The sequence below is a fragment of the Pelophylax lessonae genome, assembly GCF_965119305.1.
Source record: "Pelophylax lessonae genome assembly, chromosome: 4".
NCBI classification, from domain to species: domain Eukaryota; kingdom Metazoa; phylum Chordata; class Amphibia; order Anura; family Ranidae; genus Pelophylax; species Pelophylax lessonae.
Genome location: NC_138771.1, coordinates 72,112,788 through 72,139,905, shown reverse-complemented (window position 1 = coordinate 72,139,905; position 27,118 = coordinate 72,112,788). Strand labels below are relative to the sequence as shown.

Here is a 27,118-nt window from a genome sequence, read left to right as displayed (position 1 = left end):
AATTTGGTTTTGTCGGTTCTGCAGAAACCTCCCTTTAAAAATATCAGGGAGATTCCCTTGCTTACATTATCCCAGAAGGTGGCCTTCTTGGTTGCCATTACTTCTGCACGCAGGGTGTCAGAATTGGCTGCATTATCATGCCATTCCCCATATCTAGTGGTTCATAGGGATAAGGTAGTTCTTCATCAGAAGCCATCCTTTCTTCCTAAGGTGGTTTCAGACTTTCATCTGAATGAAGATATTGTGCTACCTTCCTTGTGTCCTAAGCCCAATCATCCTCGGGAATGTGCGTTGCATTCCTTGGATGTAGTTCGGGCAATCAGGGTATACCTGAAGACTACGGAATCGTTCCGTAAAACGGATTCACTTTTTGTGATCACGGATGGCCCCAGAAAGGGGTTGCCTGCATCTGCCGCGACTATCTCCAAATGGATTAGACAGACGGTGGTACAGGCTTATTCTATTAAGGGTCGGAATCCTCCGTTCCCTGTTAAGGCGCACTCCACTCGAGCGCTCAGTACTTCCTGGGCCTACCGCCATCAGGCGTCAGTGGTCCAGGTTTGCAAGGCGGCTACCTGGTCGTCTGTGCATACCTTTACAAAATTTTATAAGGTTGATGTGATGGCATCGTCAGATGCCTCTTTTGGCCGCAAGGTTTTGCAGGCCGCAATTTGAGGAGACCGGTGGTCTACCTCGAGGGTTTTTTCCGTTGGAATTTCAGTTGAGTCTCATCTTTTGATTAATGAGCCTTTAAAACTTCTAGTTGGCACCGGTTGGGCCTTCTAGATTGGATTTTGATTTCCATTTTCCCACCCCTCATTTGTGGCACTGCTTTGGGACGTCCCGAGTTGATATTAATCAAGGAGGACTACGTCTGTCAATGAGCGACAGAGAAAAATGGATTTTTGTAAGATCTTACCGTAAAATCCTTTTCTCTTAAGCTCATTGACAGACGTAGTACCTGCCCCTCTGTTTTTGAGTTGGGTTGGGTTAAATTCTCTGACACTGCTTTGTGACATAACTGATATCCTGTAGCAGGAAGTGAGAGGATATACCCTCTGGGACTGCCCCTAAGGTGTGGCCAGAACGTTTTCTTTCCTGTCTAGTCCTACTCCTGTAGAGGGCAGTATAACCCGAGTTGATATTAATCAAGGAGGACTACGTCTGTCAATGAGCTTTGAGGATTTTACGGTAAGATCTTACAAAAATCCATTTTTTATGGTAAAGAAACTATTGGGGACATTCAATAAAGCTGCAACACTTTTGGTTCTGACAGCGATTCGTGTGCCAAATTTATGTAGTTCCCATTTGCTCCACTACTTCATTGTGGCACAACACCTGTGCCAAATTCAAAATAAAATACAGACAGTTTGTATATTACAAAATTGGAGCTAGTTAAGATCAACTTTCTTTTGGCATACAAAGACAGATGATTATTATTACTACATTGGAACATCTATGTTTGTCTGGTCCTCCTCCAAATCCAGTGGTTTTGTTAGCCTTGGAATCAGAGAAGGCTTTTGACAATGTTAAATTTGTTGGCTCAAAAGGTGATGTGGTTTTACTGGACGATTTCTAGATTTAATATCTACACTTTTTTTCTGCCCAAAAGCTCAAATTTACATGGCTCTTTCATTCATTACAAAATGGGAATTGTCATGGATGCCCCTTTCACCATTACTGTTAAACAAATCTATTGAACCCCTTACTAGGTCCCTATCTTCCTCTGGTCTGAATATGAGTCCCTGTGAATTTAAAGCTACTGCATTTGCAGATGATATAATAATGCTTTCTCTTACATCCTCTGACAGTCGCTGCCCACTCATACAGTCTTCACTACTGGGTATTGATCTTATCCACAGGAGTAAGCTAGGCAGAAGATTTTGTTAGAAACATTCACAAAAACTTTGCATAGACACACCTACAGGGGGCTGTCCCTCTGGTCCAATACCTCCCTGCTAGCAGCATTCCCAATTCAGTTTGTCTTTTGCCTATTTTGGTGTAGGCAGGCTTCCCTTGGCTGGGGCTGCAGTCTCAGCCTTTTCTTCTTCTTCTTAATTTTTATTTCTGCAAAAGTGATTTTTCTTTACACTTATAGCTTTTTATTTTGTTTCTGCGCTTAGTTGGTCGGACTTCAGAAGACTACAGTGTTTGCGGAGCTGGGAATCGCACTGGTTGTCCTAGAGCCTTACGGAATCCCAGCCTGCCATCGAGCGTTAGCAGGCTAGTCGTACGCCCAGGCCTCGCAAACGACCTGTCCCTGTCCTCGGGGACAAAGCCTGCGAAGTGGCTACTTAGCCTGGGATACCGCTTAGGCACCACAATTTTGTGGTGCCTAAGCGGTTTCAATACCGTTATCCCTTTGTGTCTCCGGTGGGTTCGCGCTGGACTGTGGCCCCTAAGGTGGACCACACTGTTTCCAGGTTAAATAAAGCCACTTTGATGCCCGCGGAGGGTTCTCCGCTGTTTTGGGGACCCGGCATATAGGCGGGTGGAGTCTCTTACCCGCCACTCCTATCTGGTGGCGGGTTCCTTGATGAAACCCGTGTTCGCCTCAGTAATGGTCTCTCAGGCTGTGGTGGAGTGGACTAAGGGGCTAAGACGCACCCTTGTAGCTGATTCCGCCCCTCCTACTCTGGAGATGGTGGACCAAATTATTCAGGCTGTTTTATACCTGTGTGGCACGGCTTTGGATGAGGCCCCTTTAGTCTCACGCCTATCTGCAGTCACAGTGACGATCCGTCGCATCGTGTGGTTTAAAAGCTGGTCGGCTGACCAGTCTTCCAAGAAGACGGTATCTGACATCCCTTATGCAGGGAATCGTCTTTTTGGGGACTCCCTGGACGAATTGGTAAAGGGGGTCACTGGGTGTAAAAGCATGCTGCTGCCCCAGGTGACCAGGGGCAAGTCTTTCAGCGGTAAGCGGGGCCTTTCCTTTAAACCTAACCAGGGGTCCTTTCGTGCCTTCAAGGCACAAGACAAGGGCAAATCCTTCAAGGCCTCTGGTGGCCAGAAGAAGGCTTGGGCGGGCAAGTCAAAAGCCGCCCACACTGGCACGGCGGCCCAGTCCGCCTCGACCTGAAGGGGTGCCCTCACCCGCTTCAGGGGTGGGGGGACGTCTGCACTATTTTCCCGAACCTTGGCTGGACAAGATTCAGGACAGATGGGTTCAGGAACTCATTCGGTCAAGGTACAAGATCGAATTTCGATCACGCCCAGCAGACAGATTCTTCCCCTCCAATCTTCATTTGACCCCAGATCGTTTCCAAGATCTCCCAACGGGCGGTTCAGGATCTCCTCGCCCAGGGGGTGATTGTCCCGGTGCCACATCGGGACAAGTTTCGGGGTTTCTACTCTAATCTGTTCACGGTGCCCAGAAAGGAGGGCAAGGTGCGTCCAATTCTGGACCTAAAGTTTCTGAACCGCTTCGTGCGGGTTCAAAAGTTCTGCATGGAATCCCTCAGATCGGTGGTGGCCTCCCTGAGTCCAGGAGATTTCCTGGCTTCCATCGACCTCAAGGATGCGTATTTACACATCCCCATCTACGAAGGTCATCAGAGGTACCTCCGATTCGCAATCGCGGAGGAGCACTATCAGTTTGTGGCGTTACCTTTCAGTCTCACTTCGGCTCCAAGGGTGTTTAGCAAAGTGTTGGCTCCTGTCCTGGCCCTGTTGCGGGCGCAGAGGATTGCAATCCTTGGGTATCTGGACAATCTCTTGTTAAGGTCAAGTTCTAGTGCCACTCTGTTGCACGACCCCTGTCAACCACGGTTCGGATGCTCCAAGAGTTCGGATGGACCATCAATTTTCAGAAGTCGACATTGTCTCCTTCTGTTCGCCTCCCTTACCTGGGGATGGTTTTGGACTCCGCCCAGGCGAAGGTCTTCCTACCAGAGGACAAACTCCGGACTCTGCAGAACGAGGTCAGGTCCCTCAGGGACAACGAGTCCTCTTTGCTCAGGACCTGCATGCGGTCCCTGGGATTGATGTTGTCAGCTTTCGAGGCGATACCATTTGCACAGTTCCACAAACGATCTCTGCAAGTGGAGATTCTGGCCAGGTGGGACAGATGTCCTCATTCCTTGGAAAGGAGGATTTCTTTGAGCCACCAAGTCAGAGAGGATCTTCTGTGGTGGCTCCAGTTTCCGGCTCTGACGGAAGGGAAATCCTTCCGGCCGTTGTTATGGACGGTGGTCACCACGGACGCCAGCCTGTCGGGCTGGGGTGGCGTTCTGGTCAATTTGTCTGCCCAGGGCACTTGGTTGGAGGAGGAATCCTCCCTACCGATAAATGTCTTGGAACTGCGAGCGATCAGACTATGTTTGCTCCGTTGGTCGAATCATCTTCGGGGCCGCCCTGTGCGTGTGCAGACGGACAACACAACTGCGGTGGCTTACATAAATCACCAAGGGGGGAGTTAACTCCTTTTCCTTAATAAAAAAAAAAAAATCACCAAGGGGGCACCAGGAGTGCCCGGGCGGCAAAGGAAGTGGCCGAGATTCTGTCCTGGGCCGAGACGCGGGTCTCTGCGATTTCGGCAGTTCACATTCCAGGTGTGGAGAACTGGCAGGCCGGCTATCTGAGCCGTCAGACCCTGGACCAGGGGGAATGGTCCCTACACCCGAAGGGGGTTTCAGATGCTGTGTGCGCGATGGGGATCCCCGGACGTGGATCTGTTCGCTTCTCGTCTAAACAACAAGGTGGGAAGGTTCGTGGCAAGAACACGCGACCCTCTGGCACTGGCAGACGCCTCGGACGCGTTGGTAGTGCCTTGGAATCGGTATCGCCTTATTTATGCCTTCCCCCCGATTCAGTTGTTGTCCAGGTTCCTTCGCAGGTTGGTCTCGGAGCTGAGGTTGGTGATTCTAGTGGCCCCGGACTGGCCGCGCCAGTCTTGGTACGCGGACATCATGCAAATGGTCGTCAAGACTCCCTGGCGGCTCCCGTTACGAGACGATCTGCTGTCTCAGGGGCCGATCTTCCATCCTGCTTTACAGTCGCTGGCTTTAACGTGGCTGTTGAAAGCCAGGTCTTGAGAGATCGGGGTCTCTCGTTGGCGGTCATTCCTACCCTACTCAAGGCTAGGAAGGCCTCGTCCAGTAAGATTTATTATCGTACCCAGAAGGCTTATTTCGCCTGGTGTGAATCGCAGGGTTTCCATCCTCGCTCCTTTTCGGTGGCGAGGGTGTTAGCCTTCCTGCAATCTGGTGTGGACCTGCGTCTTGCGCTGACCACTATTGAGGGTCAGTTTCTGCGCTGGCAATTCTTTTCCAGCGCCCTTTGGCGTCAAATTCCTTGATCCGCACCTTTATTAAAGGGTTGAGTTATCTGGCTCACCCTAGGAGGGCGCCCTTTCCTCCTTGGGACCTGAATTTGGTTCTGTCTGTTTTGCAACGACCTTCATTTGAGAACATCAGGGAAATTCCTCTGCTTGCGCTGTCACGGAAAGTTGCCTTTCTGGTGGCGATCACATCTGCTTGCAGAGTGTCGGAGTTGGCTTCCCTGTCTTGCCGCTCCCCCTACCTCACCAATCTTTCCTTCCAAAGGTGGTGTCCGATTTTCATCTTAACGAGGACATTGTCTTGCCTTCGCTGTGTGCGAATCCTAAGCATCCTAAGGAGTTTGCTTTGTTCGAGCGATCAGGGTGTACCTGATGTCTACTGAATCCTTCAGAAAGTCGGATTCTCTTTTTGTCCTTCCTGAGGGACCTTCGAAGGGTATGGCTGCGTCTGCGGCAACCATTTCTAAATATATCAGACAGACGATTGTACAGGCTTATTCGCTTAGGGAACGGGTTCTGCCCTTCCCTGTCACGGTGCACTCTATCAGAGCGGTGAGTGCGTCTTGGGCCTTCCGCCATCAGGCGTCGGTGTCCCAGGTGTGCAAAGCGGCGACCTGGTCATCCGTGCACACCTTTACAAAATTTTACAAACTTGATGTTTTGGCATCGGCAGATGCCTCCTTTGGCCGCAAAGTTCTGAGTGCGGCAGTTCCTTAGGGGAGACATGGCGTGTTTTCGCCTGTCCCCTCCTGTTGGGGTTTTTTACTCCTTGGTTATTTTGCTTTCCTGGGTTTGTTCGCTCCTGTTGAGCTTTCCTGTTACCCAGTGTTTTACCTTTCTGGTTCAGATAAGGTTCTTTTCTCTGACCCGGGTGCTGCGTTGCCTTTTAGACGGTTCCGTTTCCCACCCCTCACATCTACACTACTTTGGGACATCCCAGTAGTGAAGAATGTATGAGTGGGTGGCGACTGTCAGAGGACGTAAGAGAAAATAGAATTTTTGTAAGAACTTACCGTAAAATTATTTTCTCGGAGGCCTCTGACAGTCGCTGCCCCCACCCCTCTTTTGGGGTTCATGGACTATCTACTGCTGGCTACCAAACTGAATTGGAAATGCTGCTAGCAGGGGGGTATTGGAACAGAGGGACAGCCCCCTGTAGGTGTGTAATGCAAATTTTTTGTGAATGTTTCTAACAAAATCTTCTGCCTAGCTTACTCCTGTGGATAAGACCAATACCCAGTAGTGAAGACTGTATGAGTGGGCGGCGACTGTCGGAGGACTCAAAGAAAATAATTTTAAGGTAAGTTCTTACAAAAATTCTATTTTTTTCAGAGTCTAAAGTCCATCTATGTAACTGAATTATGCATCATCTTACTAAGTACATCAACTTTTCAGGTCTGAAAAAAAAATTAGTCAAGAGACGATCGCTCCACGCGTCACTGCTCCCAAGTGACCTGCTCACTTCATTGTCTTGTGAGACAGACGGGTGGCAAAGCCCAAGAGCCCGCTCTTCTATATGAACAAACGAGCCACACATCCATGACATCCTTTAGATCCGACATGATTTATGAGGCAGACAGGGCTGCCCCTCTAGCACGTTACTCTCATACAGGGCTTGATTGATTAAAGTGGGACTTAATTGTATCTGAGTACCACAAACCGAAATCGCTGTCTAATTCATTTTTAATACAGTATTCTAAGAAAACTTGCTTATCCATCCATGTTTTCCTAATTTATTTTGTTGAGAAATCACTTTGAAAAAAACCCCACAGCACTTCTAGCTGCTGCCATCTTGAGTAAGGTCAGATGATTCATGTAGCATTTACTTTCTAGAATCCATCTGCCATTACTGTGATAGCGCTAGGGATGGCCCGATTATTGTCTTGCCGATTTATTTTTGTGACGTCATTCTGCCTTCTTAGGTCGCCTCCCTCGCCTTGGGCAGCCTCGTCTGGAGTCGGGACTAATCTCGCGGGAGTGTATCACAGTCATTCACTCACCCACAAACACAGGCCCAGTGCCAGCGAGCCAGCCAGCCACCCACAGGCCCTGTACCTGCCAGCCTCAGGCACTGTACCAGCCAGCCAGAGGGCACTGTACCAGTCAGCCAGCCACCCAAAGGCACTGTACCAGCCAGCCACCCACAGGTGCTGTACCAGTCAGTCACCCACAGCCCCTATGCCAGCCACCCACTCACCACAGGGTGCTAGCCAGTCAGCCACCCACCACAGAGTCCCAGATAGCAATCTACCCACAGACAGGGTGCCAGATAGCCATCTACCCACAGACAGGGTGACAGACAGCCAGCCACCCACAAACAGGGTGCCAGACAGCCACAGGCACTGTACCAGCCAGCCACCCACAGGCCCTGTACCAGCCAGCCACCCACCTACCATGGGGTGCAAGCTACCCACCTACCACAGGGTGCCAGACAGCCAGCCACCCACCACAGGGTGCCAGGCAGCCAGCCACCCACCACAGGGTGCTAGACAGCCAGCCACCCACCCCAGGGTGCCAGCCAGCCACCACAGGATGCCAGCAAGCCAACCTTTTAAGCTTTAAACAAAAATTAACATGTTCAGTTCTAGATTTGTGTCAAAAATATTGTCTTTATTTTTCAAAACTTTAAATGTACAAAATATCGGCCGATACCAATACGTTGTGACCAAAAAATCGGTATCGGCCCTGAAAAAACCATATCAGTCTGTCCCTAGATAGCGCCCTAGAAAATCTTGTGTGTGTGTGTGTGTGTGTCATACAATATACATGGGCTACAAGTACACTTTAGCAAGGTCAGGCATGCAGGCAGGAGAGCATACTTGGCTGAGAAATCCCCCTCTCCAGATGAAAAAAAAAGAAAAAAAAAGTTTATGAAGACTCCTGCATTTATGACATCATTTTGGTCTAGGCCAGAAACCAGGAAGCAGCTAAAGAAATGTAAAAAAAAAAATAAAATAAGTTTAAATCAACTGAATATGTTTGAAGACTCTCTCATAAAGGTTTTGCGATATTGTTGTTCAAAGCTTTAAGGCTTATGGGTGTATCATGGATGGACCTGGAGGCCTATCCCTTTTCTCTTTCGTTCATTGACGGACACAGCTCCATATCTTCTTTGACTCTGGGTTATGCTGCTCTCCATAGGAGCAGGACTAGGTGGAAACAAACCTACGCCCCTATTGCAATCCTAGGGGGGGGGGTATACTTCTCACTTCCTGCTATAGGACTTCAGATTTTTCTGCCTTTTGAAGATATTCGTGAATCTTCTCTGCTTACTCTGTCACAGGAGGTAGCTTTTTTGGTGGCTATTACTTCTACATGCAGGCTGTCGGTCACCTTACCTGGTGGTTCACATGGACAAAGTGGTGCTACGTCCCTGTCAGTCATTCCTTCCTAAGGTCGTCTCAGGTTTGAATGAAAACATTGTGTTGCCTTCTTGTGCCCTAAGCTGAAACACCCTAAAGAAATTGCTTTACATCCCCTGGAGGTGGTTTGGGCAATCAGGGTGTACCTGGCGGCGACTGATTTGATTCGGACATCTGATTTCTTGTTTGTCCTTACGGATGGATCTCGTAAGGGGCAGGCCGCATCGGCTGCGACCATTTCCGGATGGATCAGGCAGACAGTGATGCAGGCCTATTCCATTAAGGGTCACGATCCTCCTTTCCCTGTTAAGGCACATTTTACAAGAGCGTTCAGTGCCTCCTAGGCCTTCTGTCATCAGGCGCCAGTGGTTCAGGTGTGCAAGACAGCCACATGGTCGTCTGTGCATACATTCAACCAAGTTTTAAAATGTACTAGCATCTGCAGATGCTGCGTTCGGCAGCAAGATTTTGCAGGCCGGTGTTGCAGAGGCTCCTGCCTCTTGAGGGTGTGTTCTTTCTGGGTGGTGAGCTCTAGTTGTTTCTGGTAGAGCTCCTGGTTTACCTGGTTGGCTATGTTTAGCCCTTTATGGGTGCATTGCTGTGTATTTCCCACCCCTCATGTTGACACTGCTTTGGGACGTCCCCAGAGTCAAAGAAGATATGAAGCTGTGTCTGTCAATGAATGAAAGTGAAAACTGGATTTTTGTCTTACCGTAAAATCCTTTTCTCTGATGTTCATTGACGGACACGGCACCCACCCCTCTATTGAGTTGGGTTATATATTCTTCTGACACTGTCTGTTACAAACTGAAGTCTTGTAGCAGGAATTGGGAAGTATACCACCTAGGACAGCCCTAGGGGCATAGTCAAGTTTTGTTTCCACCTAGTCCTACTCCTATGGAGAGCAGCATAACCCATAGACAAAGAAAATGTGGAGCTGTGTCCATCAATGAACATCAGGGAAAAGGATTTTACGGTAAGACAAAAATCCAGTTTTTCCACCTATGGAAGCCTTGTGGGTTTCTTCTGTGTATCCACCTCTTTAATGTTTAGTTTTGTGCTTATATCAGTCACCAAGGCCGATTTGCCCTATTAATGATGCCCCGATTACGCTTCCAACTCTCTCACCCCCCTACGACCCCCCTTCTGTTACTTATGTACTGAAATTGTTGAACGATTCGAGCATGGCAATTGTGTCTCCCCTACCCCCAGCTCAGTGGTCTTTTACAGCCTGTGCCCTCCATCTGCTCACACACCCCCCTCTACCCCGCCTGTGGCGGACATACCTTCTTTAGGTCAAATGGGGTGCATGGGCCTGGTGGGGTTGCCTGCCAGGACCCCTTCCCCCTGGGAGCCGTGTAGCACTGCACTGGGCCACCATTTTCTTGTAGCCTTATGTGCTACAGATCGGCGGCCATGTTTGTGTAGCCTCGTTGGCCATTTTCCCATGGTTTCCCATTGCAAATAGCGGCGGCCATGTTTTTCAGATGAGCGGTGATACATCGGTGGGAAGTCTCCTCGGCCTCTAGTGTCTGAAATAGCAATGTTCCTATCCCTGATCACGGCGTGGGTGCAGATAGCTTTTCTGTGAACTTACCTGTGGTGGTGAGTGCCTGGTGGGGTTGTCTCTCCCTTGCTGATAAACAGCGGTAGTGCTGTGCTGGGCCTTGTGGTACTAAAAGTGCGGTGGGGTGTCCCTTGCAGTGTTTTTACACTTTGTTGTGCAGATTCCTCTTCTCCATTCATGGAGTCTCTGAAGCATGTCTCACCACCTGGTCCCCTCTCAGAGGCTATTGGGCCCTCTGGGGCCCACAACTGGCTGCACTGACGGCGGCCCTGGAGTGCCTAGTGTCCAAAGTGGATTTGGTCCTGGTCAAACGGGCTACCAAGCGTCCTCCGCCTTCACCTGCTTCCTCTGTCTCATCAGATCCAGGGTCTGATTCAGCCGCCATGGATGCTAGTTACTCTTCGGGGTCTGCGTCCACGCACCCTGCGTGCTCAGATAGTGCGGATGATTCCTCTGTTCCTCTAGCCGCACATTAAAAGGCGCTAGTGGATGCACTGATTGTATTGGTGCGGGAAACCTTACATATGGAAGATGTGACTAACGCAGCATCAGAGACGTGGGTCACCTTTGGCACCCACAGGTCCTCCAAAGTCATGAGGATGTTCCCCTTTCCCGCCTTCGATATTGTCTCAAAACAGTGGGGGTCCCCAAAACGCACCTTTGCAATCCCTAAGCGTTTTTCAATGTGGTACCGTTATGAGGAGGCCCTCCTTAAAAAATTCTGAGTTTGTGGAGCTAGTGGATCAGTTGATCCAAGGGCTACAGTTTGTGACGCCTCGTTGGATGCCGCTCCCCTGCTTGCTAGACTGTCTGTCTCAGCAGTGGTCCTGCAGCACATTATCTGGCTGAAGTGCTGGTCTACAGACCAGGCTTCTAAGAAGGCCTTGTCTGATTCTCCATTTGTGGGCGATCACCTGTTTGGAGTTTCCTTGGATGAAATCATCAAAGGCCTTATGGGGGAAAAAGTACTCTACTCTTCTTCCTCAGGCTTCTAAAGGTAAGGAGTTCCGTCGCAGACGGGGTCCTTCCTTTTCTGCTCACAAGCGGCCTTTTTAGTCCCTCTGGATCTCAAGACAATGGATCTAAAATCTTCCGGGCCTCCAATGGGGGTTCCAAGAAGTCTTGGCCGGGCAAACCAAGAGTGGAGTCTGCCAGGACTGCGGAAAAAAACGACTCTGCATGAAGGGGGCCCTCATCTGTATCTGTGGTGGGGGGAATGTCTTCGCTGGCTTCCTTTCTGAATTAGGACAATTGGGTCCACAAAGTAATTTGATCCGGCTACAAGATTGAGTTTCGATTATATCCGCCGGAAAAGTTCTTCCCTTCCAACCTGCACTTATCCCCAGGTCGCTTACAGGATCTCTATGGGACAGTGCAAGACTTTTTACTTCAAGGAGTGATTGTTCCGGTTCCGATGTCGGAATGTTTTCGAGTTTTCTATATAAACCTGTTTACAGTTCCCAGGAAGGAGGGCAAGGTGCGTCCAGTCAATTCTGGCCCTTAAGGCACTAAACTGCTTTGTGCAGGTACGGAAGTTCCGAATTAAATCCATTTACACGGTGGTGGCGTCCCTACGTCAGTGATTTTCTCGCATCCATCGACATTTAGGACACCTACCTTCATATCCCCATTTGTATAACCAATTAGCGCTTCCTCCACTTTGCCGTGGGTGAGGCGCATTATCAGTTTGTGGTGTTACCCTTTGATCTCGCCCCTGCTCCTCAGGTCTTCACAAAAGTGTTGGCCCCGGTTCTAGCAATACTGCGTCAGTGGGGGATCGCAATCTTGGGGTACCTGGACGAAGTCTTCGACGGCTCTGTTTGCCTACTTGGAGATCACTCGGAAAACGCTAAGGGAGTTCAGTTGGGTTCTGAATCTTCAGAAGTCTGCTCTGGTCCCGTCCACGAGCCTGGAATATTTGGGACTGACCTTGGACTTGGCCTTGACTAGAGTGTTTCTCCCTCTGTCAAAACTTCAGAAGCTGCAGGAGGCGATTTGGCTTCTGCTGTCCAGCAGACGGTCATCTCTTCGGACTTGCATACGGGTGCTGGGCCTGATGGTGTCTACCTTTTGAGGCGGTTCCGTTTGCACAGTTCCACATGAGATCTCTGCAAAAGGCGATTCTGGTGAAATGGAAAAAGGATCCTCAGTCTCTGGACAATCTGATCCTGTTGAGTTGAGTCGAGTTGAGTTAGGGAAAATCTAGGTGGAGAGGCGTCCTTGGCACAGAGTGTGCTCAGGGGGTTTGGACTCTAGAACAGTCCAGACTACCAATCAATGTATTGGAGCTCCGAGCGATCAGGCTTTGTCTGGATCATTGGACAAATCGTCTCCAGGGGTGTCCGGTATGGACTCAATCAGACAATGCCATGGCCGTGGCCAATGTCAATCACCAAGGGGGCACAAGAAGTGTCCTGGAGGCTCGGGAAGTAGCCAGCATTCTAAGGTGGGTACAACGGTTAGTTCCAGCCATCTCTGCTGTGCACATCCCAGGAGTGGAAAATTGATAGGCGGACTATCTCAATCAATAGGCGTTAGACGAAGGAGAATGATCACTTCGTCTGGAGGTGTTCCGTCAGTTGTGTCTCCAGTGGGGAACTCCCGAGGTGGATCTGTTGGCCTCTTGCCTCAACAGGAAAGTAAAGAGGTTTGTGGCACGGTTTTGGGATCCTCTAGCCGATGCCACAGACGCCTTAGTGGCTCCCTGGAGTCATTATCGTCTGATATACGCCTTTCTTCCTCTCAAACTTCTGTCAAGACTCCTGCACAGGATCGAGGCAGAAGGGATTCCGGTCATTCTTGTGGCTCCGGATTGGCCTTGCCAGTCTTGGTACGCCGATCTTGTACAGCTAGTCACCGATGATCCTTGGAGACTCCCTCTCAGGGAAGATCTGTTGTCTCAAGGACCAATTCTCCATCCTGCTTTACAGTCCCTGGCTTTGACGGCTTGGCTTTTAAAAGCCAGGTGCTGAAGGATAGAGGGTTGTCTGAATCGGGGATTCCTACGCTTTTAAAAGCTAGAAATTCCTACTTCCAGGATGATTTCCCATCATGCTTGTAAGATGTACATAGCGCTATGGGAGTCTCTTGGGGTTCTCCCTCGCTCCTTTTTGGTGATTTGGATATTGGCCTTCCTCCAGTGAGGGGTTGAGCAGCGTTTGGCCTCGAGTACCATCAAGGGCCAGGTTTCAGCCTTGGCGATTTTCTTTCAATGTTCGTTGGCCAAACACTCCTTGGTGGGTACCTTCCTCCAGGGGGTGAGACACTTGGCTTCCCCCGGTGCGGTCGCCATTCCCGCCGTGGGACCTCAATTTAGTGTTGTCAGTTCTTCAGAAACCTCCCTTTGAGTATATTCTGGAGATTCCCCTGCTTATGTTGTCCCAGAAGGTGGCCTTTTTTGTGACTATTACTCCCAGGGTGTCTGAGCTGGCGGTGCTGTGTTGTTGTTCACCTTATTTAGTGGTTCACAAGGATAAGGTGGTTCTTCAACCATGTCCGTTGTTCCTTCCAAAGGTCGTCTCCAAATTTCATCTCAATGAGGACATTGTGTCACCCTCCATGTATCCTAAGCCTAAGCATCCTAAGGAAGTTGCCTTGCATTCCCTGGATGTGGTTCGGGCTATCGGGGTGTACCTGGCAGCTACAGGGTCATTTAGGAAGTCAGACTCACTTTTTGTCCTCACAGATGGACCTCGCAAGGGCCTGGCTGCTTCTGCTGCGAGCATTTCCAGATGGTTCAGAAGACTGGGGTTCAGGCTTATTCTATTAAGGGTCAGGTTCCTCCTTTCCCTGTCATGGCACACTCTATGGTGCTTAGTGCCTCCTGGGCCTTTCATCATCAGGCGTCAGTGATACAAGTTTGCAAGGCGGCCACTTGGTTGTCTGTACACACATTCACAAAGTTTTATAAAGTGGATGTCTTGGCATCTGCAGATGCTTTTTTTGGCCGCAGTTTTGTAGGCTTTTTTTCAGGTAAGCTCCTGCTGTTCTCAGTTGAGCTCAATGTTACCTGGTTGGCTATGATTAGCCTTGGGAAAGTTTGTTTTCTGCTGTTCCCACCCCTCATGTTTGTCACTGCTTTGAGACGTCCCTACGGTCATGAAGATGAAGAGCTGTGTTCGTCAATGAGAGAGAAAATGGGATTTTTGACTTAAATCCATTTCTCTGATGTTCGTTGGCAGACACAGCACCCTCCCCTCTTTTGAAGTTGGGTTTTTTCTTCTGACACTGCTTGTTACATAACCGAATACCTATAGTAGGAAGTGGGAGTATACCCTCAGGGATTGCCCCATAGGCATGCTCAAGATTTTCTCTGCCTAGTGTCATACTCCTGTAGAGGGGCAGTATAACCCTACAGTCGTGAAGATGAAGAGCTGTGTCCATCAATGAACATCAGAGAAATGGATTTTACGTTAAGTCAAAAATCAAATTGTACATTATACTCTCTAGTTGGCTGGGCAACATACTCTAGTTCTGATTTCAAATATATACTCAAATGGGCCATGTTGACACAGAAAATACCAAAGCAAACAGAAGTGAGCATACCACTTTGTTACTACTAGAGTTGGGTTTTTGGAATTTGAGTCTTGACAAGAAATGCAATTTAAATGTATACATTGGGCTAACTAAACCTTCAGCATTCTTCTTCTGTCTCCTCCTCTCTATTGGCTGGTCTCTTTCTGGAAATGTAGTTCACCTGATCCGATTCTTGTCCACCTAATGTGGTCTTGTCTGCATATTCACCAATTCCAGCTTTACAATACATAAACCATGTAACCAGCTACTCCAGAATTTTCCATATGGTTTTTCGCTTGTCCCATAATGCATTTCCTGGGGAAAAAAAATGTCCCCTGTTGAGATTGGAACACTATTGTTTGCTGAATATTAAAGAAAAAAACGAAAAAAAAAAACTGTAATTGTTACTCCTACAGGCCTTAGTAGATTTCAGAAAATATACTATCCTGCATTTTGCTGACTTTAATTTTTGGGGTGTCTTTGAGTTCAGCCCTCTGTAAGTGGATAATTTTCATTTCCATCAAAGACACCCCAAAAATCAAAGTGAAAAATTATGCAGCAGGCTAGTTTATTTTGCTTAAATTTAAAAGCAGCAACTCAAAATGGTAGTCAGTAGTTTGTATGGCCCCCACGTGCTTGTATGCATGCCTGGCAATGTCGGGGCATGCTCCTAATGAGACGATGGATGGTGTCCTGTGGTGTTTCCTCCCAGAACTGAACCAGGGCATCACTAAGCTCCTGAGCAGACTGAGGTGCAACCTGGCGGTGTCGGGGGGGACCGAAACATAATGTACCAGAGATGTTCTATTGGATTTTGGTCAGGTGAGTATGGGGGCCAGTCAATGGTATCAATTCCTTCATCCCCTGGGAACTGACTGCATACTCTCGCCACATGAAGCCAGGCATTGTCCTGCACCAGGAGGAACCCAGGTCCCACTGCACTAGCGTAGGGTCTAACAATTGGTCCAAGGAGTTCACCCCAATACTTTGACAGTCAGGGTGCCATTGTGTAACCTGTAGAGGCCTGTGCGTCCCTCCATGGATATGCCTCCCCATACCTTCACTGGCCCACCACCAAACCGGTCGTGCTGAACAATGTTTCAGGCAGCTTAACGTTCTCCACAACTTCTCCAGACCCTTTCGCGTTTGTCACATGGGCTCAGGCTGAACCTGCTCTCATCTGTGAAAAGCACAGCACGTCAGTGGCGGACCTACCAATTCTGGTGTTAAATGGCAAATGCCAATCAAGCTCCACGGTGGCAGGCAGTGAGCACAGGGCCAACTAGAGGAGGTCGGGCCCTCATGAAGACTGTTTCTGATTGTTTGGTCAGAGACATTCACACCAGTGGCCTGCTGGAGGTCATTTTGTTGGAGTCTGGCAGTGCTCATCCTTGCACAAAGGAACAGATACCGGTCCTGTTGATGGGTTAAGGACCTTCTATAGGCCTGTCCAGCTCCCCTAGAGTAACTGCATGTCTCCTGAAATCTCCTCCATGCTCTTGAGACTGTGCTGGGAGACACCGCAAACCTGGCAATGGCATGTATTGATGTGCCATCCTGCAACCTCTATAGGGTCCAGGTATCGCCTCATGCTACCAGTAGTGACACTGACCCTAACCAAGTGCAAAATTAGTGAAAAACAGTCAGAAAAGATCAGTAGGGAAAAAATGTCAGTAAGCCTGCACCTGTAAAACCATTCCTGTTTTGGAGGTTGTCTCATTGTTGCCCATCTAGTGCACCTGTTAATTTAATTAACACTAAATCAGCTGAAACTGAATAACAACCCCCTCTGCTACTTAACTGACCAGATCAATATCCTAGGAGTTTAATTGACTTGATGGCTATACTCTGATTAAAAAGTGTTCCTTTAGTTTTTTTTGAGCAGTATTTATCGGACTCTGCTTAGTTGATCCAATCTGATCTAATTATCATAGAACATATGAGGGATGATTACTACTTTAAATAAACCCTTAAGTAAAAGTAAATTATCACTGCAGATTAATCTAGGTCGTACATAATGCATTCTTATCAATGGTCTGTTACTTTGTATTTCTAGGAGTCTAAAGATCAGCAGTGGAAAAGAGCGATGGATTATTTAAGTGCTGTGTCGGAGCTAAACTACATGACACAAATTGTGATCATGCTTTACGAGGATAACAATAAGGTGAGTTCATAACAGAACATGATAAAGCTGTCAAAAGCATTCTTGGTGTTGCTGTTATGGGGCAAATCCTATAGCTCTTGAGTAATGAAGCTTGCTGGCTGTGGCATTCTTGGTTCAGCTGTTGCCACCCAAGTTCCTCCTTTGCTTTATGTAGATAATTTGCATGCAATTGCTCAGATGAAACTTGAACCAAATACCGACCCTTGACGCAGCCAGGGTGCATCCAGGGTCAGCATTTCTTGCAAGTTTTGGCTGTACCCTAACTGGCTGCAGGTAATCGGCCAGTTTGTTTGCAGCCCTCCGTGTTTTTATTCAGCCCACATGTGTACACAGCTTATCGCAATAGGAGTATAAGGTATACCATGTTAGTATGCCCACATCCCACTAATGTATATAACAGAATGTGTGTTGTAGCAAAGGGACTGTAAAAGGGCTTACATGTAGTGAACAAGCCCAGCTTTAAACCCTGTACACACGAGCCAAAAATAGATAAAAAACAGATAGCCAATGGCTGCCAGCGCTGATCATTGTGTTCCAAAAGGGGGGGGGGGTCCCCCTGTCAAAACACAAAAGGACAGTGAGGGAGATCACCTCAATAACATCGCTTGTGCTACTACCCTGATCTCTCAGTTTTTCTTTCGTTCAGCTTGCTGGGTTGAATGTAAAAAACTTCTAGTGTGTACCAGGGCTTAAAGTGTTTATAGATCTTGTGTTTCTTACCAAAGGGAGGATTGCTAGTGTGATATTGGCTCTAATGTGTCACATAGCTGTTCCTTGAGATGGTGATCATTATTTCGTGTACATGGTGGAGAAGAGATCAGGAATCCACAGGCAAACGCGCTGGATCCCATTTCTGACCAAGCAGATATAGATACATATTTTTCTCTTTTGTTCATTGACAGACACAGCTCTCTATTACTCAGAACCATAGGGTTATATTATACAGGAGTAGGACACTAGGCAGAAAAAATTGGCTTCACCTATGGACAGTTCTTGGTGGTATACATCCCCCTCTCTGCTATAGGCCATCAGTTTTTTTTTTCTGCCTAGTCAGGAGTAAGCACCTAGTTCCCTGCCGGAATCTCTGGTCCAGGCATTTTTTTTTCCTTTTACATGGCATTTTTTCTCTTTTTTTTTTCTCCTGTGAGATCTACAATCAACTCCCGGACTGGGCAACGGACTGGATATCTAGATCTAGTGGTCCCCCCAGTCCGGCCAGCGAGCGCACGCAGAGAAGAGCTATGCGCTAGGTGGGCCATGACATAGCCCCACTGAACCGGGGCTGGCCTGCGAGTTAAACGCCTCGCGAGGTCAAGGCACTGAACTGCTTTGTGCGGGTACAGAAGTTCTGAATGGAGTCCATTTGCACGGTGGTGGCATCCCTACATTAGGGGAACTTTTTATGCTACTATCGACATCAAGGATGCTTACCTGCACATTCCAAAATGTGCCTGACACCAGTGCTTCCTCCATTTTGCTGTGGAAGAGGAGCACTATCAGTTTGTGGCGTTACCCTTTGGTCTCGCCTCTGCTCCTCGGGTCTTCACAAAAGTGTTGGCCCCAGTTCTGGCGTTGCTACATGACCTGTGGGTTTCGGTACTAGGCTACTTGGACGATGTCCTCTTGCGAGTGGAGTCCTCTGCTGCCTTGATGGACAACGTGGAGATCACTATACAGACCCTGAAGGAGTTTGGTTGGCTCTGAGTTACCAGAAGTCTGCTCTGATTCCATCCACAAAATTGAATTATCTGTTCCTTCCTCTGGACAAACTCCAGAAGTTGCATGCTGCAATTCATCTACTGCTGTCCAGCAGATGGTCCTCCCTCTGGACTTGCATGCAGGTGCAGGGCCTGATGTATCTACCTTCGAGACGGTTCCATATGAGGTCCTTTAAAGGAGATTTTGGTGAAATGGTGTCTGAGGTCTCTGGAGAATCTGAATCGGCTGAGCCGAGAAACCATGGAATCCCTGGTCTGGTGGCTTCACGCTCTTGCTCTTCGGCAGGGCAAATCCTTTCTCCCCTTGTGTTTGACAGTGGTCACCACGGATGCCAGTCTGTCCGGGTGGGGAGGTGTCCTGGGACTAAGCTCCACTCAGGGTTGTTGGACGCTGGAAGAGTCCAGACTGCTAATTAGTATCTTGGAACTTCAGGAGATCAGGCTTTGCCTGGATCACTGGACGGATTGATTCCGGGGGCTCCCGGTACGCATCCATTTGGACAATGCCACAGTGGTGGCCTATGTCAATCACAAGGGTGGAACAAAGAGTGTGTTGGCAGCCTTGGAAGTAGCCGGAAGTAGTGTAAAAGTCGGCAGGCGTTGGACCAAGGGGAGTGATCCCTTCACCCCGACATGTTTCATCAGATGTCTTCGGTGAGGCATCCTTAAGGTGCATCTGTTGGCGTCCCGGCTCAACAGAATGGTACAGAGGTTTGTGGCAAGGTCTCAGGATCCTGTGGCGGATGCCACAGATGCTCTGGTGGCCCTGTGGGGCCAGTATTGTCTAATCTACGCCTTTCCTCCTCTCAAGCTTCTGCAGTGGCTTTTGCACAGGATCAAAGCTGAAGGGATTCTGATCATTCTAGTGGCCTCGCTGGTCTTGGTACATCGACCTGGTGCGACTGGTCACCGACATCCCTTGGAGACTGCCTCTCAGGGAGGATCTACTGTCCAAAGGGCCGATCTTCCATCCTGCTTTACAGTCACTGGCTTTGACGGCCTGGCTGTTGAAAGCCAGGTGCTGAAGGATAGAGATTTGCCTGGGTCGGGGATTCTGACACGGCTAAAGGCTAGGAAGTCTACCTCTAGGAAGATCTACCATTGTACGTGGAACATGGAAAAGCGTATATTTCGTTGAGATGATTCAAGTTCACCCTTGTTCCTTTTTGGTCGCTCGGATTTTGATCTTTCAACGAGGTGTTAAGCAGAAATTGGCCTTGACTACCATCAAGGGCCAGATGTCGGCCTTGGCAGTCTTCGTTTAAAGTACTTATATTCAAAGGATTCGACATCTGACTCCACCAGTGCGGTCTCCTCTATCGCCATGGGATCTGAACTTAGTGCTTTCAGTTCTCTAGACGCCTCCCTTTGAAAATATTGCGGAGATTCCCCTGCTTATGATGTCATAGAAGGTGGCCTTTTTGGTGGCTATCACCTCTCCTCGCAGATGTTGGAGCTAGCGGCGTTTATCTTGTTGTATCCCCTATCTCAGCCTTTCTCAACCAGGGTGCCGCGGCACACTAGTGTGCCGCCAGAGGTCCTCAGGTGTGCCTCGGAATCATGGGAGAGAAGGGCTATCAGATGAGCCCAGTGTCCCGATCCCCTGCCGAACTGTACATCGGCACTGTGAGGGAGCTCCTTCAGCTTCAAAAGTGAAAGTAAAGGGAAGAGGAGTGTGCTATGCCCTCTACTTCCCCTACAATGCAGTACCTGGCTGAATGAGAAAAAGGTACTGTGCTACGTTTTAAAAGGGCTTTATACATGTATGTGTTTGTGTTCGTGCGTCTGTGTTCATGTGTGTGTGTTCATATGTGTGTGTGTTCACATCTGCATGGCTGCATGCTACATATATGGCAGCCCATTCATTTCAATTGGCTTCCCTACCCGCAGAAATGCAGGGAAAGAAGTAACTGAACCTTTTTTTTAAATTGCGCAGCACCAAAAAGCACCAAAAGCACCCCATGTTCTCCAATGTGTGGGGTACCATTAAGAATTATTGGCACCCCTAAAAAGCAGAGCATTTGTCTGTGTGTCAGGAACCAGCCTGATTTTTTGCATGTTCCACAACATACAGTAACGTTAACTGAACCTTGGACAGGGGTGCCTCAAGACTGAAAATACTTTTTCAAGGGTGCCCCGACTGGAAAAAGGTTGAGAAACACTGCCCTATCTTGTGGTTCCTTCCTAAGATCGTCTCTGACTTTCTTCTGAATGAAGACATTGTTTTGCCTTCTCTGTGTACCAGACCCAAACATCTTAAGGAATTTGCTTTGCATGCCCTGGATGTGGTTCGGGCGATTCAGGTGTATTTTGGCAGCCACTGAGTCCTTTCGGAGGTCAGATTCCCTGTTTGATCACAGACGGGCCAAGAAAAGGGCTGTCTGCTTCTTCTGCGAACATTGCCAGATGGATCAGACAAATGGTGACTCAGGCCTATTCTATCAAGGATCAGGTTGCTCCATTCCTTGTAACAGCGCACTCTACTCGAGTGCTTCTTGGGCCTTCCGTCATTAAGCGTCACTGGTGCAGGTTTGCAAGGCGGCCACTTGGTGGTTGCTACACACTTTCACTAAGTTATACAAAGTGGATGTGTTGGCATCTGCGGATGCTTCCTTTGGCCGCAAAGGTTTGCAGGCTGCTGTTTGGAGGGTCTGTTCCCTCTTTGGGACTATATTGTTCAGGTTGGGCTCCAGTTGTTTTTTTGTTGAGCTCCTGTTTACCTGGTTGGCTATTGTGTTTAGCCTTGGGATTTTTTGTTGTCCCACCCCTCATGTTTGGCACTGCTTGGGGACATCCCTGTGGTTCTGAGTAATGTCAATGAACGAAGGACAAAATTGGATTTTTTGTACCTACCGTAAAACCCATTTCTCTGACTTAATTGATGGACACAGCACCCACCGCTCTATGGAGTTTTAATACTTCTGACACTGCTTGTTACTAACCAGCCCGTTGCCCAGTCCGGCAGTTGATTGTAGATCTCACAGGAAAAAAAAACATGAGAAAAAATGCCATGTAAAAGGAAAAAAAAATACCTGGGCGAGAGATCCCAGCAGGGAACTAGGTCCTCACTCCTGACTAGGCAGAAAAAAACTGAAGGCCTATAGCAGAGAGGGGGATGTATACCACCTAGGACTGCCCATAGGTATAGCCAAGTCTTTTTTTTCTGTCTAGTGTCCTTCCCCTGTAGGGGGCAATATAACCCTATGGTTCTAAATAATGGGGAGCTGTGTCCGTCAATAAACTCGGTTTACAGTAAGTACAAAAATCCCATTTTTATTTAAAGCCTTGATATGTAAAATTCTAATTTATATTTAGTGGTTTGCCCTTATTGTGTTTGCAGTAATGATAGAATGAGTAATATATTTTAAAAAGACCCTGGGTGTGTTTACAATAAATGATATGTGAAGTTAAATTTACTAAAAGATACAATATCACCACTTCTGTCCAACCTGCGGTTTCTAAGCGGTGTTTGTAATAACTGTTCAGTAGTGAATCAGAAATACAAAATAACACAATTGTTTATTTTATTTACTCTGTTTAAAGTAATTGTAAAGTCGTCTTTTGTTTTTTTTAAATAACAAACATGTTTTCTCTATCGCTCATTGACAGACGTAGTCCTCGGTGATACAGCACCTTCGGGTTATGTTGCCTCCACAGGAGCAGGACTAGACAGGAAATTAAAATGCTCTGGCCACACCCTAGGGGCAGTCCCAGAGGGTATATCCTCTCTCTCTCTGCCTCAGCAAATCAGTTATTTTCTGTCTAGTTAGGAGTAAGGACCTAGATACCTTGCTGGGATCTTCGGTCCTGGCAAGATTTTTTTCTTAAAAAGATTTTTTAGACAGCTTTTTTCTCCAGTGTTCCTGTGAGATCTTCAAGCAAGAAAGCTGAACTGGGCGACGGGCTGGATGTTGAGATCCGGTGGTCACCCCAGTTCAGCCTACGAGCGCGTGCAGGCCATAGCTCCGCGCTGGGTCGGCCGCGACAAAGTCCCATTAAGGGACTGACCCCGCGAGTTAAACGTCTCGCTGAAACGCCAAAGACCATGAGTCACGGCGTCCGTATTGGTCGACAGCCCTCCCGCCCCGGTGGAGAGGGGTACTGTCAGGAGTTGGTGCCCGCCTGGTTCCGGTATGGTGAGTAGTATGTTCCTCCTTTTCCCCCTGACGGGTCTTGTGGTGAACGCGGGCCCCTCTCTGTATGGTAAGATAGAGTCCCCCTCTATCCTATAACATGGCACAGATCCCCCTACTTTGAGTGTGATTTTATGTGCAAAAAGCCAGGAGGCTTGGTTTGGGAGCTAACAATCTAATTGTATACATGTTTAAAAGATTGTAATCAGTGGCAGTCTGGGAATCTTACTGTGATAAGAATAAGGTACCTACCAGTCAGAAGCCACGGACATGTAGACTGCCTTCCTAGTCAAATCTCCAGCTATAGCAGGCCTTCCGAACGGCCATGAGGTCCGCCAGGGCTGGTACCGCCAACCACGCCAAAAATCCCCATGCAGAGATAGTGTTGTGTGCCCTGCAGCACACCGCTATTTGGTACAGGCCGCCGCCATTTTTTTTGCTGGATTGCACGAGCCGCCATTTTGGCGTAGCCTCGTGTCTCCAGCATGGGGGCGGCCATGTTTGAGGTGATGCAAACACCTCGTGGAGCTAGGGGAGACGCCGGAAGGCGTGCAGAGGGGCGGAGCCGCCTCCTTTCTTCCTGGGCAGCCAGCCAAAAGACTTCCTGTTTGTCAAGACAGCGCTGTAACCTGTTGCAGTTAAACTCTGAGCATCAAGTGGTGAGCCTGGGGGTCTATCTCTCTCTCTCTCTCTCTCGATCGATAGGGATCCCTAGCAGGTAACACTAAGGGGCTTTTGTGGCGCTGGGGGTCTGTGAAAAAAAAAAAAAAAAAAAAAGTTTTTTATTTTTGAATTATATTTTCCGGGAAGTTACTGGAATAATCATGGACCCTGCCACACAAATTCCCCCACCTGTTTCCCTCGAGGGGGCCACGGGACCCGCCGGTGCACAGAGTGTAGAGGCATTTACAGCAATTTTGGAGTCTATGGTGGCTCGGGTGGAGGCGGCCTGTCAGGGACGAGGGTCAAGGAAGCGACCCCCGCCTACCCCTATATTATCTGACACCTCTGACTCAGATTCAGAGATGGTCACTGCAGTTGCAGGTCCCTCTGCAAGGGCTGTTACCTCAGGTAAAGCTCCCTCAGACAGTGTGGAGGACGTTTCTTCTCCCGCTATAATTCAGGAAGAAGCATTGGTGGACGCACTAGTTGTGGCAGTGCAGGAAACCTTAAAACTTGAGGTTTTACCGGCAGAAGCAACTGATACAGAGATTCCTTTTGGTACTAACAAGCCCATCAAAACGGTGAAGGTTTTTCCTGTACCCAAGTGTTTTGGTAATAAGATTAAAGGAGAATGGGAGCATTCTAAACGTACCTTTACTATTTCCAAGCGTATTGCTAGACGCTATCCGTTTGAGGAATCCATCATTAAGAAATGGACGGTACCACCAGTGGTGGATCCACCTATTTCCAGGCTGAATAAAGCCACGGTTATCCCAGTGGAGGACACTTCGTCCTTTAAGGATCCGGTGGATCGAAAGATGGAAGCAGAGTCCCGCACCATCTTCTCTCTGATAGGGTCAGCATTTAGACCAGTAATTGTTATTGGTCTAGTTTCCCAGACACCTACGGAATGGGCGAGATTGGTACGCCAAGACCTTAGGGGAAAAGATATTCCCCAGGAAACATCTGATTTGATGGAACAGATTATACAAGGGCTACAGTTTATCTGTGACGCAGCCTTGGACACTACTCCCCTATTAGGGCATGCATCTATGTCAGCGGTAATCCTCAGACGTGTGCTGTGGTTAAAATGCTGGTCAGCTGACCTAGGTTCCAAAAAGACATTGACGAATCTCCCCTTTCAGGGGAATCGTCTATTTGGGGCCACCCTAGATGAAATCATTAAGGATGCCACTGGGGGCAAGAGCACTTTTTTGCCACAGGCTGCTAAAGCTAAGGGACCTCGCAACAAGCGAGGACCTTTCTTTACCGCCCATAAAGGGTTCGCACGCCCGGCTGGAACAAGCGGGAAAGGCAAGACTCCTCCAGGAGGGTTCAAGAAAGGCTGGTCGGACAAACAGAGGACCAACTCAGCCAAACCCGAAGCAAAGGAGTACACAGCCTGAAGGTGCGCCCCCACCCGGTTTGAGGGTGGGGGGGCGTTTTCACCGGTATTCAGGACATTAGATCGAGCATCAACTACTACTACCGGTGCGATTCTTCCCTTCCAACATTTAAGTACTACAGGGAGCGGTAGTCACCGTTCCCTGAATAGATCTTTTCCTTTACCTTTTCCTAAGATTAGTCTCAATTCCCCACAGGAATCGGATCTGGTTGACCAGACAGGCCAAGAAGCCTCTAGCCGGGTGACTTCGGTCCCTGAGGTTCAACCAGAAAAGATCACCCTTCCTGATAGCAATCAGGTATCTGATAAATGTGTGGGAACAGAAAACGACCAGACTTTCTCGGATGGTCGGGGCCAGATAGCTCTAGGGACGCCTGGTTCAAATCCAGTCAGCACCAGTGGTCCTAGAAATTCTAGGCTGGCCTCGTCAAGCCGGCCTGGCCGACTTGGACATGTTAGTCGCAGACGTTCCGTGGGAACTTCGTCTCAGGGAGTGTCTGTGGTCTCAAGGACCAATTTACCATCGTGCTTTACAGTCGCTGGTTTTAATGGCCTGGCCATTGAGACCCAAGTACTGAAGGACAGAGGTTTGTCAGCTTCAGTCATTCCTACCCTTATTAAAGCAAGGAAAGCGACTTCCAGCAAGGTCTATTATCACACATGGAAGACTTATATTGCGTGGTGCGAATCTTTAGGATTTCCTCCACGTACCTATTCGGTGACTCGAATATTGGCTTTTTTGCAACAAGGGGTTGAGCAGAAGCTAGCCTTGAGCACCATCAAGGGTCAAGTTTCAGCATTAGCAATCTTCTTTCAGAAACCTTTAGCTACCAAGTCCTTGGTGCGGAATTTCATCCAGGGGGTGCGGCACCTGGCTCCACCAGTCCGCGCGCCCTTACCGCCCTGGGATCTTAATTTAGTTTTGTCGGTTCTACAGAAACCTCCCTTTGAAAACATCAGGGAGATTCCCTTGTTTACTTTATCCCAGAAGGTGGCCTTCTTGGTGGCTATCACTTCTGCTCGCAGGGTGTCAGAACTGGCTGCATTATCATGCCAGTCCCCATACCTAGTGATTCATAGGGATAAGGTAGTACTTCATCCTAAGCCATCCTTTCTTCCTAAGGTGGTTTCAGATTTTCATCTGAATGAAGATATTGTACTACCTTCCTTGTGTCCTCAGCCCAAGCATCATCGGGAACATGCGTTGCATTCCTTGGATGTGGTTCGGGCAATCAGAGTATACCTGAAAGCTACGGAATCATTCCGTAAGACGGATTCACTTTTTGTGATCACGGATGGCCCCAGAAAGGGTTTGCCTGCATCTGCCGCGACCATTGCCAAATGGATTAGACAGACGGTGGTACAGGCTTATTCTATTAAGGGTCAGAGTCCTCCGTTCCCTGTTAGGGCGCACTCCACTCGAGCGCTCAGTACTTCCTGGGCCTTTCGCCATCAGGCGTCAGTGGTCCAGGTATGTAAGGCGGCCACCTGGTCGTCGGTACATACCTTTACAAAATTCTATAAAATTGATGTGACGGCATCGGCGGATGCCTCATTTGGCCGCAAGGTTTTGCAGGCCGCAATTTGAGGAGACCGGTGGTCTACCTCGAGAGTTTTTTTTTTTCTGTTTGAAAAATTTCTTTTTTGTTGAGTCTCATCATTTAAGGATGAGCATTGTAAACTTCTAGTTGGCACCGGTTGGGCCTTCTAGATTGGGATTTGATTTCCATTTTCCCACCCCTCATTTGTGATACTGCTCTGGGACGTCCCGAAGGTGCTGTGTCACCGAGGACTATGTCTGTCAATGAGCGATAGAGAAAAATGGATTTTTGTAAAATCTTACCGTAAAATCCTTTTCTCTTAGCTCATTGACAGACGTAGTCCCCGCCCCTCTGTTTTGGAGTTGGGTTGGGTTAAAATCTCTAAAGACTGCTTTTTGACATAACTGATTTGCTGAGGCAGAGAGAGAGAGGATATACCCTCTGGGACTGCCCCTAGGGTGTGGCCAGAGCATTTTAATTTCCTGTCTAGTCCTGCTCCTGTGGAGGCAACATAACCCGAAGGTGTTGTATCACCGAGGACTACGTCTGTCAATGAGCTAAGAGAAAAGGATTTTACGGTAAGATTTTACAAAAATCCATTTATTCTTACCTCCTCTGTGCAGTGGTTTTGCACAGAGCCGCCCCGATCCTCCTCTTCTCGGGTCCCTCTTCTGTGCTCCTGGCCCCACCCTCCTGTTGAGTGCGCCCACAGCAAGCAGCTTGCTATGGAGGCACCCGAGCCGAGCTGCAGCTCCGTGTGTCCATTCGG

The 27,118-nt window shown here is 48.5% G+C and overlaps 1 protein-coding gene across 11 annotated transcripts in view; it reads left to right on the top strand.

Annotated features, from left to right (window-relative positions):
- PPIP5K1 (diphosphoinositol pentakisphosphate kinase 1) overlaps positions 1-27,118 on the top strand; it is a 431,068-nt gene that overhangs the window by 221,572 nt on the left and 182,378 nt on the right. For all 11 annotated transcript variants that reach the window (XM_082257041.1, XM_082257040.1, XM_082257039.1 and 8 more), the window contains exon 22: positions 16,782-16,889. In XM_082257041.1, coding sequence (XP_082113167.1) covers positions 16,782-16,889 — 108 coding nt within the window. The remainder of the gene's footprint in view (positions 1-16,781; positions 16,890-27,118) is intronic.